A 15,028-nucleotide genomic window follows, 5' to 3' on the forward strand; every position below is an offset into this window, starting at 1 on the left:
TTCTTCATATTATTTCACATAATTCAAGTAACTTGATACTAATGGTGTTGATTCATTTTATTTGTACTTTGAATATCCACATTAAAACTGCTGCTAAATATCACAGCAACATTTGCAGCATAAGCACTAACTAGTAATTTCTTTACTGTCAATTTCAAAATCTCACACATTTGTGCAGTACTGCAACTGTTTCTGAAATATACAGAAACAATAAAAAAGGCTTGGATAACTGGAATTCTTTTCCAGGCATTGCAAAATATTAGAAATAGAAGGACACCACATACATGTCCTAATATCCATTTCCAAGTAATCACCGAGGAAATTGTCAACTACTACTGATAAAACTTCACAAGCTGCTAAATAGTTTGTAAATAATTGTAGTGACAGTAGTTAAATAATGTTTATTGTATTTTGCAAAATGACAACTTCACTTTGCAGAGCTTCTAAATCACTCGTTTACGTCACAAATGTAACATTTGTTTCAATGCTTTATAAGAGTGTGTTTGTGTTTTGATTTTGTTTCATTAACATGGTCTAGTTCTAATCGTTATATAATTTTCTTTTGCAAAAGAAAACATCATAAACCAAAAGAGGAAGGACTGTGTACTAGTCAGACCACAGGTGGAATATTGTGAATAGTTTTGGGCCCCTTACCCAAGAAAAGATACACTGGCGATTGAGGCAGACTAGAGAACATCTCTAGGCTAATAATAAATGTGAACAGATTACCTTATGAGGACACGTTGAATAAGTTAGGTTTTTTGGGGATAAGAACAGTAACAGGAAACCTTATTGAAACATACAAGATTCTAAGGAGACTTGACGGGTTAGATGCAGAAATCCCACCCCAACCTGCCCAAGAAGTAAATCAGAATTCTATTGCCCATTGGTGACACTGGAAGCAGTGCTTACTGCAAGTAATGTACCCATCAGACTAAGAATTGATAAAGGACCCAATCTACAAGTTAGTTAAGATAATAAAATGTGAGGCTGGATGAACACAGCAGGCCAAGCAGCATCTCAGGAGCACAAAAGCTGACGTTTCGGGCCTAGACCCTTCATCAGATGAAGGGTCTAGGCCCGAAACGTCAGCTTTTGTGCTCCTGAGATGCTGCTTGGCCTGCTGTGTTCATCCAGCCTCACATTTTATTATCTTGGATTCTCCAGCATCTGCAGTTCCCACTATCTCTGATACTACAAGTAAGTTAAACCTTAAGTAAGTAAGTAAGTATCATTGACTAAGGATTGGGCTAGTCATGGGGATGGCTAAGGCAATGTTCATAATAAATTGGGGTACACTCTCAAAGTGTCTTCCCCCAATCCCATTTCCCAGTGCTTACTATTTGTCCTCGGTACTTACCACTTTAATGCCCAAGATGCCGACTGTTTTTTCCTTAAGGCTGCAGCATAGTCATCCCCAATAAAATTTTTACTGTTAAAAGAAGGTTCAATAGGAATAGCCATATTATTTCAAGGTACAGTGACATTTTATTTGGCAAAAACTACACCATGATTGGATAAACTTGAATGGTTCTAAAATAACTGAAGTGCAAATCAGTAGCAGAAATTTCAAAGTGATATTGGGAACTGTAGATGCTGGAGAATCCAAGATAATAAAATGTGAGGCTGGACGAACACAGCAGGCCCAGCAGCATCTCAGGAGCACAGAAGCTGACGTTTCGGGCCTAGACCCTTCACCAAAACGTCAGCTTCTGTGCTCCTGAGATGCTGCTGGGCCTGCTGTGTTCATCCAGCCTCACATTTTATTATCTTTTAGCAGAAATTTTAACTGCTACTCTAGACATTAACTGTAAGTATTCTTCCTTCTTGTCTGTTTAAGTGTCAGTTAAACTCAAGAGATTCTATGCAGACCCGTTAAATAGGAATAAGAATTGTTTTAAAAATATGAAATTATGTAGGAAATTGACATTCCACAAATATAAGATTGGCTTTTTAACTCAAGGGGTGTTCTGCAATAATTATGAAGTTCAAACACCATTCAAACCCAACTACACCTCATTCAACAAAGTACATCGATTCATTTTAAAAAAACCTTTGAAATCTAACAGTGCAAGCTCTTAATTGCTCCTAAGATGCTGCTTGGCCTGCTGTGTTCATCCAGCTCCACACTTTGTTATCTCGGATTCTCCAGCATCTGCAGTTCCCATTATCTCCTAATTCATTCAACTGATTTTCATTATTTCCTGCTCAGACTGTAATTAATTAGCACCACCACCATAGATGTGTACAATCTGACAGCAAATTCTACATCTCGACGTAAAAGGGCTGTAAACATTGAGCTTTGCCATCATTATTATACAAATTATTATTATTATACAAATCTGAGCCAGCAACTTCTGGATTTCCACATTTAATTGTGCACGTACAAACTAGATAACTGTCAGATTCAAACGAAACGAATAATGGCATCAAATGCTGACAGCTTGCCCACCATTAACACCCTTAAATCTGGGACAGAGTCTCCACTTTGAGAACTAAATAGGAAGATGCAGAACTACAACTGACCTTTCAAATAGGTGGTTTTTTGCTTTATTACGGAAAAATGCACTTTACTATCTTCGATTGGTCACTTCCTTAAACAAAATTATTCATATCAAGAACTGCAATACAGTGATATTTTTTCAGGCAAAAGGTTTTTAAATTTGGCTGGATTTTCAAAGAAAGATCAAACAGGACACACCACAATGTTTGTCAAACTGCTGCCATAAAAATCAATATTTCTGGTCGTGCAAACCCTTTTAAAGTCAGACAGCCTGATACTGCATTACATTGACTGTTTGACAAATCACTAGACTACAGTGTACAATTAAAATGAAACGTTATGCAAGTACATAAAAGCACACATTATAGTATATTTCAGAGTAACTGGGCTAGAGGATTGGTCATTGAAAATGACTGGCAACTAATATGATTTTTGAAACAGTACAAAGATTTAGCATACCCCACACTTTTGAAATAACTTGCTAGCTCAAAGTCCTTACTTTAATCCTGTCCTTGCTGAATACATTATCCATACATATCACCTTACCCAAAATTACATCATTTGATTCTGTTCCCATTCATTCACAGAATCATAAAATCCCTACATTCAGCCTACCAAGTCTGCACCGACACACTGAAAGCATTTAACTCATATCTAGCCCTCACAACCTTAGGGTGGAAGCTGCAGAAGTGCAGCATTGTGAGGTTGTCTATAGGTTTGCAGTAGAGTGAGGTATTGAGGTATCCGTCCTTCATGGAAATGAATGTGTCCAAGAATGAGACTGATTCCAAAAAGCAGTCCATAGCAAGTTTGATGGTGGGATATTACTTTGGAAATAAAACCAGTCAGACTCCAATTTAAAAGACAGACAGATTCTAAACAAGGTCACACACCTAAAATGCATTGTCAGACCAGAGATGCCATCTCTGGTACACTGATAAAACCTGTAATTATCTTGGGGCAGTGACTTGAAAGGAATTTGGGAATTACATATTAGTGAAAAAGCTGCACCCCCTTCCAACTGATTAAATATTTAACAGCTACCTTAAGCTTGTTCATTAAGTTCTATGACCCTTTTGATCTAATGCTTATAAATTCTATAATCGGATGCTACCTCTCCCACTAATACTTGAAGAAGGACCGAGACTCCAAAAGTTTGTGTTTTCAAATAAACCTGTTGGATTATAACCTGGTGTCATGTGATTTTTGACCCTGTCCACCCAGACTAACACCGGCACCTCCACATCACAATTTTTATAAAGTATGTGGAAGAACATTTGAAGTGTTATAACATTCAAGGTTATGGGCTTTGTGCAGAGAAGAGTGACTAGTGTAGACAGTAGTATATTGTTGGTGGTACAGACTTGTGGGTTGAAGGGCCTCTTCTGTACTCTGTGATTTTACAATGCTATAAAAAAAACTCATCTGTTCAATTTAGCTTCCTTGAGTTTGCATTCATTTTCTTATATCAAGTGTGGGAAGCACCTTGGATCATATTTACATTTATATCACATCTTTAACATTAGTGTTTTTTAAAATATAAATCAATCAACCAATCACTGTGAAAGAGAGACAAAATGAAGATTTTGGTCAAGTTGAATTTAGAGATCAAAGATTGTTAAAAATTGGAGACTAAAAATATTCTAAAGATACATTGTTACTCCTAAAACTCAAAATCTCACCTCTGCAATCCTCTCATCAGAGATGGTGAATCAATTTCACTAATTCCAAGTTTGCCCAGTAAGTATTCAACAGTTGAGGGATTAGCAAATCCAAGTGATTGGTGTAAAATTGTGTCATATGTTTCACCAATATGATTGCCCAGAGTTGCATTACGCCTGAAGACAGAGAGCAAAATATTTTAAAAAGGTAAATGCAGTGATAGGAATCTGTTTCCAAACATGGTCATCAACACCTTCACTTTAATTAGACGAAGAATAAATTATCAGAAAAATAACATTAAGTGCCCATTAAATATCAAACATCAGGGAAACAAATGACATACTGAATGCCAATAGTGAAATACTCTAGTCACAGTCAAATTTAATTGGTTGCAGTATTTCCTACATCATGTCAGTAACCTAATTGGTCTTTTAGCACTTTTGGTCATCCCAAATTTGTGAAAGCCATTGCTACAGAGAAACACAGCCCAACAAGGAAGACAACGTTGCTGGATCTGGTTGTAGAGATTCAGGTGGGTCAAATGGATTAGGCCTCAGTACAGGAACATTTAGAGGACAGTAAACTGAAGAATTTCTGAATAACAGTCATATTGGATTTGAAAGGTAAACTTTTTGTCTCTCCATAGATGTTGCCAGACCTGATTGTTTCTACAGCATTCTTTTGGTTTTAGCTGGGTAATGCACGTTAAAAAGGATGTGAAGGCTCTCACAAGGTTCCAGAAAAGATTTGAGAACTGTTTCCTAATTGAGGAACTTCAGTTATGGGGATTGAAGCTATGTATAAGTCACTACTGCATCTGTCTTAACTGGTCAGATCAGAGTAGTTAGTGCTTAGTTGAAGATTTAACGAAGGAGAATATTCAAGTACAGTTGCTTTTAACTGTAGTTGTTTCATTAGCCCTTTTACAGCAGAAACAGTCCTCCCTTAGCAGACTTTCATGCATTGTCCAAACACACACAAATGCTCGCCTAAAATACCAAATCTTTTTTCACATTACTGAAGTACAAAGTGCAGACCGTGTTTTGAGGATGACGAAGAGTTAATGCCATAATAGCATGTGCCCCTTGGCAAAGTTCATGCCAATTTGGAAAATTTACTATTTCATAAGAGTGATATACACTGCGAAATGTACAATGTGTAACTAGTCGCTGATTAACAGTACTGAATAATTGAGATTGGACATTTGCAAATGTCCAAGTATTTAAGTACCAAATGTTTATACTGCAAAACTCAACTGAATACCTCGAAGGGATAGTACGATGACGGAAAAGCATGTTGAACACAGAGATTGTGTTTTTCATCTTTATCCTGCCATTACAGTGCAGGATTGCAATATAAAACATGGCAGATGAAAACCCAGGCCTCTATGATGAAAATAGGTAAGAATTCTGAGCAGAAACTAAAAGATAACTGAAAAGGCCCGACCAGTCTCCCTCCACCGACATCCTCATCCGCCTAGCCGAACTCGTCCTCACCCTCAACAACTTCTCTTTCGATTCCTCCCACTTCCTACAGACAAAGGGGGGGGCCATGGGCACCCGCATGGGCCCCAGCTATACCTGCCTCTTTGAAGGTTACGTGGAACAGTCCCACTGCCGCACCTACACAGGCCCCAAATGCCAACTCTTCCTCCGTTACATTGATGACAGTATCGGTGCCACCTCTTGCTCCCCAGTGGAGCTCGAACAGTTCATCCACTTCACCAACACCTTCCACCCCAACCTTCAGTTCACCTGGGCCATCTCCAGCACATCCCTCACCTTCCTGGACCTCTCAGTCTCCATCTCAGGCAACTAGCTTGTAACTGATGTCGATTTCAAGCCCACCGACTCCCACAGCTACCTAGAATACAACTCCTCTCACCCACCCTCCTGCAAAAATTCCATCCCCTATTACCAATTCCTCCACCTCTGCCGCATCTACTCCCACGATGAGGCATTCCACTCCCGCACATCCCAGATGTCCAAGCTCTTCAATGACCGCAACTTTTCCCCCCACGGTGGTAGAGAACGCCCTTGACCGCATCTCCCGCAACACATCCCTCACACCCCGCCCCCGCCACAACCGCCCAAAGACGAACCCCCTCATTCTCACACACCACCCCACCAACCTCTGGATACAATGCATCATCCTCCGACACTTCCGCCATCTACAATCCGACCCCACCACCCAAGACATTTTTCCATCCCCACCCTTGTCTGCTTTCCGGAGAGACCACTCTCTCCGTGCCTCCCTTGTTCACTCCACACTGCCCTCCAACCCCACCACACCCGGCGCCTTCCCCTGCAACCGCAGGAAATGCTACACTTGCCCCCACACCTCCTCCCTCACCCCTATCCCAGGCCCCAAGATGAATTTCCATATTAAGCAGAGGTTCACCTGCACATCTGCCAATGTGGTATACTGCATCCATTGTACCCGGTGTTGCTTCCTCTACATTGGGGAAACCAAGCGGAGGCTTGGGGACCGCTTTGCAGAACACCTCCACTCGCTTCGCAATAAACAACTGCACCTCCCAGTCGCAAACCATTTCCACTCTCCCTCCCATTCTTTAGATGACATGTCCATCATGGACCTCCTGCAGTGCCACAATGATGCCACCCAAAGGTTGCAGGAACAGCAACTCATATTCCGCTTGGGAACCCTGCAGCCCAATGGTATCAATGTGGATTTCACCAGCTTCAAAATCTCCCCTTGCCCCACCGCATCCCAAAACCAGCCCAGCTCTTGCCCTCCACCCACTGCATCCCAAAACCAGTCCAGCCTGTCTCTGCCTCCCTAACCTGTTCTTCCTCTCACCCATCCCTTCCTCCCACCTCAAGCTGCACCTCCATCTCCTACCTACTAACCTCATCCCACCTCCTTGATCTGTCCGTCTTCCCTGGAGTGACCTATCCCCTCCCCACCTATCTTCTTTTCTCTCCATCTTCGGTCCGCCTCCCCCTCTCTCCCTATTTATTCCAGAACCCTCACCCCATCCCCCTCTCTGATGAAGGGTCTAGGCCCGGAACGTCTGCTTTTGTGCTCCTGAGATGCTGCTTGGCCTGCTGTGTTCATCCAGCTTCACACTTTATTAACTTAAAATTCCCATCCAGTTCAACCAAGTAGGTGCCTAAACGATCTATGTGCTGGGAACCACCTCAAATTCCTCCAAACAAGGAAGTGGGCTGGGGAGTATTTGGAAAGATAATTAATTTGTTATGATATCATTAGGTTCCTTTAAGTGCCTACGTGACCTGAAATTGCTCTGATAGTGATCTGCTATGAAGCAAGGGTTAAACGGAAAGTTAATTGCAACAAGATAGGGGTCAACATGCTTTTCTTAATGTGGCAGTTCAGAATACTGGGGCTTTGTGCTAGGTAGAAACAAACAAGGCTCTCTCTAAAATCAGTCCTCTGAACCACAAAATAAAAACCAAAAGAACTGTGGATGCTGTAAATCAGGAACAAAAACAAAGTTGCTGGCAAAGCTCAGCAGGTCTGGCAGCATTTGTGAAGGAAAAAACAGAGTTAATGTTTCCGGTCAAACGTTAACTACATTTTTTCCTTCACAGATGCTGCCAGACCTGCTGAGCTTTACCAGCAACTTTGCTTTTGTTGCCTCTGTTTTATAATCTTTGAACAGATCCTGACCACAAAGCAAATCTCTACTGTTCTCAGAGATTGCTGTTACTAAGAGTGTGATATAGATGAGAAGGCCAAAACACTGAACAGAATGATTGAGAAATGGACAATATCCATTGTTGTTGTGGGGGACTAGTGTTGACCAGTCCGTTTAAAACAGGTCTGGGAAGATAGTCTTTGGAAATTGTGTGCCATCATGTGACAGGGTTTATTGATGTGCACCTTGCTGGTATTCACTGTATTCAGGGAATTCAGACAGAATGCATCTAATGGTGAATCCAGTCAAGGGTTGAAATAATTGGACAGGAAGTAAGAAATCCAACACAATGAGGCAGAGTTGAATATACAGACTAAACATGACAAGCTTTACATGAGAAGTAATGACAACACTAGCAACTAAAAAGGCATATCTGTGCTGCATCAATGAATAATACCAAAATTGACTTATCGTTTAAATATTTGTCATACATTTATTGCTTGAATTACGTTGACTTTGGTTGGTTGGTTTGTTACTATAAATGCTGAAATCATACCCTGCAATTTTCTTTCCATTTGCGTTGTACAAAATCTTTTCTTTTTGGAAAGAATCAGTCTACAAAAGAATTGTAAAAGATCGATACATCCTGGGAAATTACGTATTTGGGTAATGCCACATTAATACTTCAAAGTTGGAGGAGTGCATTGTCTCTTTTTTGTCCCACTACTCACAAAATGAACTTAAATGTTTCACCAATTACCAATAAGGCCAATTATATAGCTTAGCTATTTTAGGAATGGAATAAAAGAACTAATCAAGTTTTGTAATAAACAAAACTGATTTATTATGACAACAGGACTTATTCAGCAAAGATGTAAAGCTGAAATAGTTTATTAGAATTATTTAGGGTTTTAAGTACATACCCCACCCCACCACTGTAAACAACTACATATCAATTCAAGAAAACTATAAAGAGCTTCCTCCGTAGAGATTAATTGTGAAAGGAGAAACACTTGACTAATAACATTTTGCTTTTGAAGAAAAAAAGTGATATGATAGGAATTGTTCTAGATGGCTTTCAGACAGCATCCTGGCACATCACAATCACTGTCAATTGACAATGGGACCTTTGCAGGTAGTTTGTCCAGAAATCATGGGCAATTCAAGGGCTTTGCAGTAGACCAGGTGTATTTTTTTATTCAGGTCGTACATTGAAATGTCCGAAGAGGGTTATTCAGAAGAGGTACAGTGAGAGTTCTCTCTCACTCAGCAAGCTATACCCAAGCTGAAATCAAAGCAATATCCAAAATAAAACAATGAACCCGAGGTTTGTGATTTCCAGTAAACAAGTCCAGATAGTTAGCTCAAGACATGTGACTCTCAAAAAGTCTCTTTCAAAAAGAGAGGTTCCAATCTCCTTTTTATGTAAAAAAAAGTTCAAGAATCTCCAACACTCCAAAACAAACATAACTTTTAAACATGAAGCCTCAAAAAAATTAACAATGGAATATCTTTGTAAGATCACCTATGGAATAAATGAAATGTCATTTTATTGGTGTAACAAAAACAAATGTTTAGAAAAAATTAACATATATTCTCACATTTTCTATCATTCGTTACAGCTAAAATGTTAGTATTACACAGTAACATCTACTGTTCTCATAATTCAAAGCAAATTTTAAGTCAAGACACAGCCCCAGCAATTATATGGTTTCCTAGAAATGTTCACCATTTTTAAATTGATGGGACTTTTAGCAGCACACACTTAATGGGCTGAAGGGCTGTAATGTATGATTCTATTAACCTATGACTGCAATAGTGAACTATCCTGAACAGCCTGAGCAACTTCACATTTCTTTTTACACTGTGGACTATCTTTAGTGCCAATTTAGATTTTTGGAAAAGTATTAAACTTTTCTGTGCCTGAGCCATCTTCATCACGGACTGCACCTACCTCTCAGCCACTAGCAGGAACCACCAACTTTCAAGTCTTTTTTTCAAATTCGGGGCAGCTAACAGTTTCAAAATTGATCAATATTGCTTTCAGCCTCTCAAAAGATGGTTGGTACTCTCTTGCCACAATATCTCGGCTTTCCTTTGCAGCAAGCCCTTGCAGCTAATCCTTAATTGAGACTAAATTTCATTAGACACCATACACCCCCAAAAAGCTCACGATGTCTCATTCAGTCTTAGGGGCAGGGAAATCAATTTGTGCTTCTACTTTTGCTGTCTTTGAAAACACCTGTCTTTGCACTAAGGCCTAGGTACATGTTTTACAAATTTGTTTTTAAAATTCACTTTTGGTAACTTATGTAACAAAACAATTGCAAATTTTATAAACAAAACTTCCATGGTACCAAGTGGTCCTTCCATGGGTCACCAGATATCAGACTTAAAGGTAAACCACACAATTGGGTACACTGGTTATCACTTGATTCAATTTTTTTTGGAACATTGACATGGCACTTTCCAGCCCAAATGAAAAGACCAGGCATTGGAAAAAATAGTCTCGGTGACAAGAAAAATAAATAATATTTCTTTAGCTCTGGGGTCAAAAGGAACCTGCCCGAATGCCATGATTAATGTATTTCAGTTTTTTAAAAAATCTAGCACTACCAACTTAATAGTCTTCCACCCAATTCCTCATTTAGGACACTGCATTTGTTACTGAAATCAGAATTTGGTTTACCCATCAGGCTTGTGCATTAATATTACTTGGGTACCCCAGCTGCTTTTTCTAGGTTTAATAAGATTTTTTTTCCCCCCAACATGCATTGGATTTCTGCTTCCACCTAGATTAGTTACTCTGGACTGAAGTGATAAAGATGTTGTTAAAAACGAGAGGATACTCTTACACCTGCATCATATATGGATAAAGTCAACACCCAGAGTTTCCCGTCAAGGCTTCTTTAAATTCTGCAATTAACTTTATTAGATCTCATAATTCTGTCTCTAAATGCGAAAGCATGGGTATCTAACCTCCCTAATAATTGTCCACTATAAGCAAACCAGATAGAAGGAAGTCCAACTTGGCTCAACTGTACAGCCGTCATCCTCACTATCCCTTTGTATTCCACAGATTGTTAATCAGCAAGAGAATCCAGGGTTAAAGAGAAAAATCTGCTCTCAGACATCTGGTTCACCTCTTCCACATTCACAGCAGTGTTTGCTTGGCAGAATAGCTACAACTGCAACTACAACCTTGGTCTGTCACGCTTTTATCCACAGCCTCTTTCTCTACACTGACCCCGCATTTCGTTAAGTTACGTGTTTGGCCCATAACTTCCACCCTTCTGCAAAAAGGTGCTGCACCTTGTTACAAAGGAAATACTTACGCTTTTGGATTCCACATTTGTACCTATTTTACTGGCCCGAGGAGATCTTCCTTGAGATCATCCTTTGGCCCCCGGCTACTTGCATTACTTTCCATCACTCTCAGACAGTGATGGAAAAAGGTTTGGATTTGTGGATAATCTTGCAATCAATCATCTCAATTGTCTATACTGCTATTGAGACATTCTTGATTTTTAACTTTGTGGTTTCTTACTAATGTACAGATTGCATTTTTTTAAAAATTCTCATACCTCTATCTCTAATGTCTGTATCCAACAATGAAGTTATTTTGCCTGACCCGGTCAAATTCCACATAAGTCCGCTCGGATTACTTCTGATGGTTCTGACACTTCAAGACTTGGGCACCAAATCATAGGAACCCAGAATAGCCTGTCTCACCATATCTGACTGTAGGAGAGTATGCCGTAAACCTTGAAGTTTGCCAGTCAGTATCTAGTTTTCTTTTCGCCATCTCATTTGTTTCACTATCTTTGAGTGACTTCTTCAAAAAAACCTCGCGTCCCATTCCATCATATCTCATGAGGGCTTGCTGAAGCTCTCCACTGGGTCTTGGGCTTCAGTCAGTTTTTTCCTGATCAGAGTTTCCTCTGGAGTCAGAAACAGCCTTTTTTTTAAACAAGAAGTGGAATCAGTTTTCTCTACCCTTTCTCTCTGCAATTCAAGTTTCAGCTCAAAATATGCTTTCACTTACTTTTTCCACTCATGGAAATATGCATTCCTTTTCCCCTCAAATTCTTGCTCTAGCTTCTTCCTTTCCAATTTGTGCCAGTGCAATTTTGCCTTCTATAGATGCCACTCGTCCTTCTAGCTTTGTCGCTCCAACTTTCCAGCTACTAGTTTCTGACTTTCAAGTTTCCGAGCTGGAATCTTTGAATGCAAGTCTTTTGCCACACTCAGCAATTGCGCAATAGCCTGCTGCACATACTCAATTGTATCAAAAGTAGCCATTCGGTAACACAAGTTCTACGTTGGCCCACAAGAAACCAGCCATTCTGCATTTTATCCTTTTCAATTATTACCCCACTTCCAATTACACATTTCTTGTTTTTGCTCATCCCACAAGTCCCCTCTTGTGTCACAACCGAGGTTTTTTTGTTTTATCATTCACTCATGGGCTGTGGGTGTCACTGGCTGGGCTAGCATACATTACCCATCCTAAGTTGCCCTTGGATAACAGAGAGTGTGTTGCCACAAGGGCAGTTAAGTCAACAATATTTCTGTAGGTCTGAAGTTGGATGTGGGCCAGACCAGATCGTAGTTCCCTTTCCTAAAGGAAATCAGCAAACTAGACCAGTTGACAATAGTCCTCATTCAACTTCTGATTCCAAATTTATCAAATTCAAATTCCACCATTTAACGTGGTGTTTTTCCAACCTAGACAGTACCTGGGTCTCAGGGTTACTAATCGAGCAACAATAACACTAGACCACTGGCTCCGAATGTAGAGGTACAGCCTTCTCTCTCTTCCATCCTGCTACCTTACTAGTCACAACATAAACATAAACATAAACATTTTGCCCAGTAACCAAAATGTCCAATCACATACTTTATATTAGATTCAGACCAAAACAAAGGGTCCATCAACTAGGCTGATTTAATGTGAAAACGGGACTTATTTGGCAAAAGTATAAAGCTGATAAACACAAGTTGAAATGGGAAAGCATAAACATTTACTTAATTATCTACTTCCTGCACTCTGAATCACACACCAACTAAAGAGAAAAACAAACCGCTTCCTCTTCAGAGTTTACATTTGGAGAAAAAGAGACACTTTGGCCACTAGCTTTATTTTGCAAAAAAACAACTATGGACAAAGTACAAAATGTTCAAGGTGGTTCTCATTTGGCGTTCTCGCAACTAGGCAAGCAACACTAAACACGAGCATAAGTAAGAGGTAACAAAGCGTGGAGCTCGGAGGAACACAGCAAACCTAGCAGCATCGGGGAAGAAGAGTCCCAACCTGAAACGTCAGCTTTCCTGTTCCTCTAATGCTGCCTGGCCTGTGTTCCTCCAGCTCCACACTTTGTTATCTCTGACTCCAGCATCTGCAGCTCTTGCTATCTCACGAAACACAAGCAGTTAATACTAGGTCCTTTGTAGATTCAGTTCATCCAGAAATTGTCAAGAATTTCGAAGCCTTTCAGGTATCAGCAGCATAAAATTTTCCGTTCTCACATTGGATTATCCGGAAGGACTTTTTTGCAACCAAAAATGTAGGGGGGATCGAGCTGGGTAGATTTTCATTCAGCAGGCTGCACCCCAACAGAAGTTTAAATAATATTCAAACCAAAGCTGTAAACCCAGATGTGCTTTCTAGTAAACAAGTCCAGGCAAGTATTTAAGTCATGTTACATCACTTCTTGTAAGTTACAAAGAGGGACTCATGTCCTTTCAAAAATAAAAGTCTAGGCATTTGGTCAGTTCTCCAAATTCACTGCCAACAAAGTTGTAAACATTAAACCTCAAAGTTAATAATCAAATATCTTGATAATAGATAATCTTTGTTTTCGTTGTCTGCAATGTGTTTAAAATTTTAATACTGGAATTCTGATGACAAATATTTAGAGACTTTCACAGCACCAACAACGAAAATAAAATCTTACTAAGATGATAAACTTCTCTCAAATACATAGGAACATTGGTTATCAGCTCTCTTGACTACGATTTACTGTGAAGGTGGGTGTCACACATTTTTACCTGTAATAAGTAGGAAGATCGTCCCTACTGATGACACCTAATTTCCAATGAGAAAGATGAGTTGGAAGTGCTGAAGGATGCAAAGTTACCGCAAGCCTTTCATGGTAACGATCAACATCTTTTAAAGCCGCTGAAAAAAATGAGAGAGAGAGATACATGTAGGAAAGTCGAGATGCATTTGAGTCAACACTCCCCTGCCAAAAAAAAACTTTTAATACCTCTTATGAGATCTCCTACTTGAAAGTAAGACATAGGATCTTCATGTTTTCCATGTGAAGGAACATCTCTTACGGGGCAAAGTGCCTGTAATAATTTAACATGTAATTAATATATTGTTCAATTTTCTTCGCATATTCTAAAAATTTCCTTTGGGCAAATTAAAAGATTATTTGGTTAAGTGAAAGATCAGTTCTGAGGCTTCAAATATTTGAATCGTTGTGAAGAAAGCTCAGTTAATTGTAGGCCAGGGAGTAATAAATTTTGGATGGACATTATACAGTAGACAAAAATGAGAAGCCTCAGCATGACTTGGCTAATTCACTTTGGGTCGTGCTGCTCAAAAGCTCACGTAGTCATTTACAAAAAAAAAGAGGGAATTGTGTCTTTATATTTCTTTTATATTTCCAGTTGCTTACAAAATAAACCGACTAATTCTCAATGCAAGCTTTATTATTTTTCAGACAGCAAATCTGGCAACATCATTTTGAAATTCTCTTACCCCTTCGAGTATTTACATTTACAACTTATTAATTTGGATAATTTCAAGATATTTTAATTATTTCTGACAATAACCCATGTTAGAATATCTTACTGTTATTTCCAATGATTCAATGTCTCGGACAAGGTCTCCTCCAAGGCTAATCAACATTACAAAGAACCCGAAATCACGGATGGATGTAACTCGTCCAATCACTATATCCCCACGTTCTATATCACGGAAAAAGTACTGTCTTTTGTCATCACTTGGAACTTCCATCAGCTGCTCTATAGGAGGCATAATTGCGTAATAGTCTGCAAAAGAAAACAGAATTTCAGGACATAGAACCCCAAGCTGTCCTCTATCATAATAAAAAAGTAACCATACTAGTATGTAAACCATTTTAAATGATAATAGAACATATAACATAGAACAGTACACCACAGTACAGGCCCACGATGTGCTGGACTTTTACCCTCATCCTAAGGTATAT

The 15,028-nt window shown here is 39.4% G+C and overlaps 1 protein-coding gene across 8 annotated transcripts in view; it reads right to left on the reverse strand.

The window, feature by feature from the left end:
- The window catches only part of ttc14 (tetratricopeptide repeat domain 14), a 40,667-nt gene that overhangs the window by 14,503 nt on the left and 11,136 nt on the right, over nt 1–15,028 (reverse strand). For 7 of the 8 annotated variants that reach the window (XR_007248665.2, XM_048542145.2, XM_048542149.2 and 4 more), the window contains 5 exons: nt 14,650–14,849; nt 14,057–14,141; nt 13,839–13,968; nt 4,186–4,341; nt 1,361–1,432 (listed from right to left, as the gene is read on the reverse strand). Coding sequence is in view for 7 of the 8 variants with exons in the window: in XM_048542145.2 (XP_048398102.2) it covers nt 1,361–1,432; nt 4,186–4,341; nt 13,839–13,968; nt 14,057–14,141; nt 14,650–14,849 (643 nt within the window). In the remaining variant the exon portion in view is untranslated. The remainder of the gene's footprint in view (nt 1–1,360; nt 1,433–4,185; nt 4,342–13,838; nt 13,969–14,056; nt 14,142–14,649; nt 14,850–15,028) is intronic. The other variant, XM_048542146.2, reaches the window with a different exon arrangement.

The sequence above is a fragment of the Stegostoma tigrinum genome, chromosome 14 (assembly GCF_030684315.1).
Source record: "Stegostoma tigrinum isolate sSteTig4 chromosome 14, sSteTig4.hap1, whole genome shotgun sequence".
In the NCBI taxonomy this organism is placed as follows: Eukaryota; Metazoa; Chordata; class Chondrichthyes; order Orectolobiformes; family Stegostomatidae; genus Stegostoma; species Stegostoma tigrinum.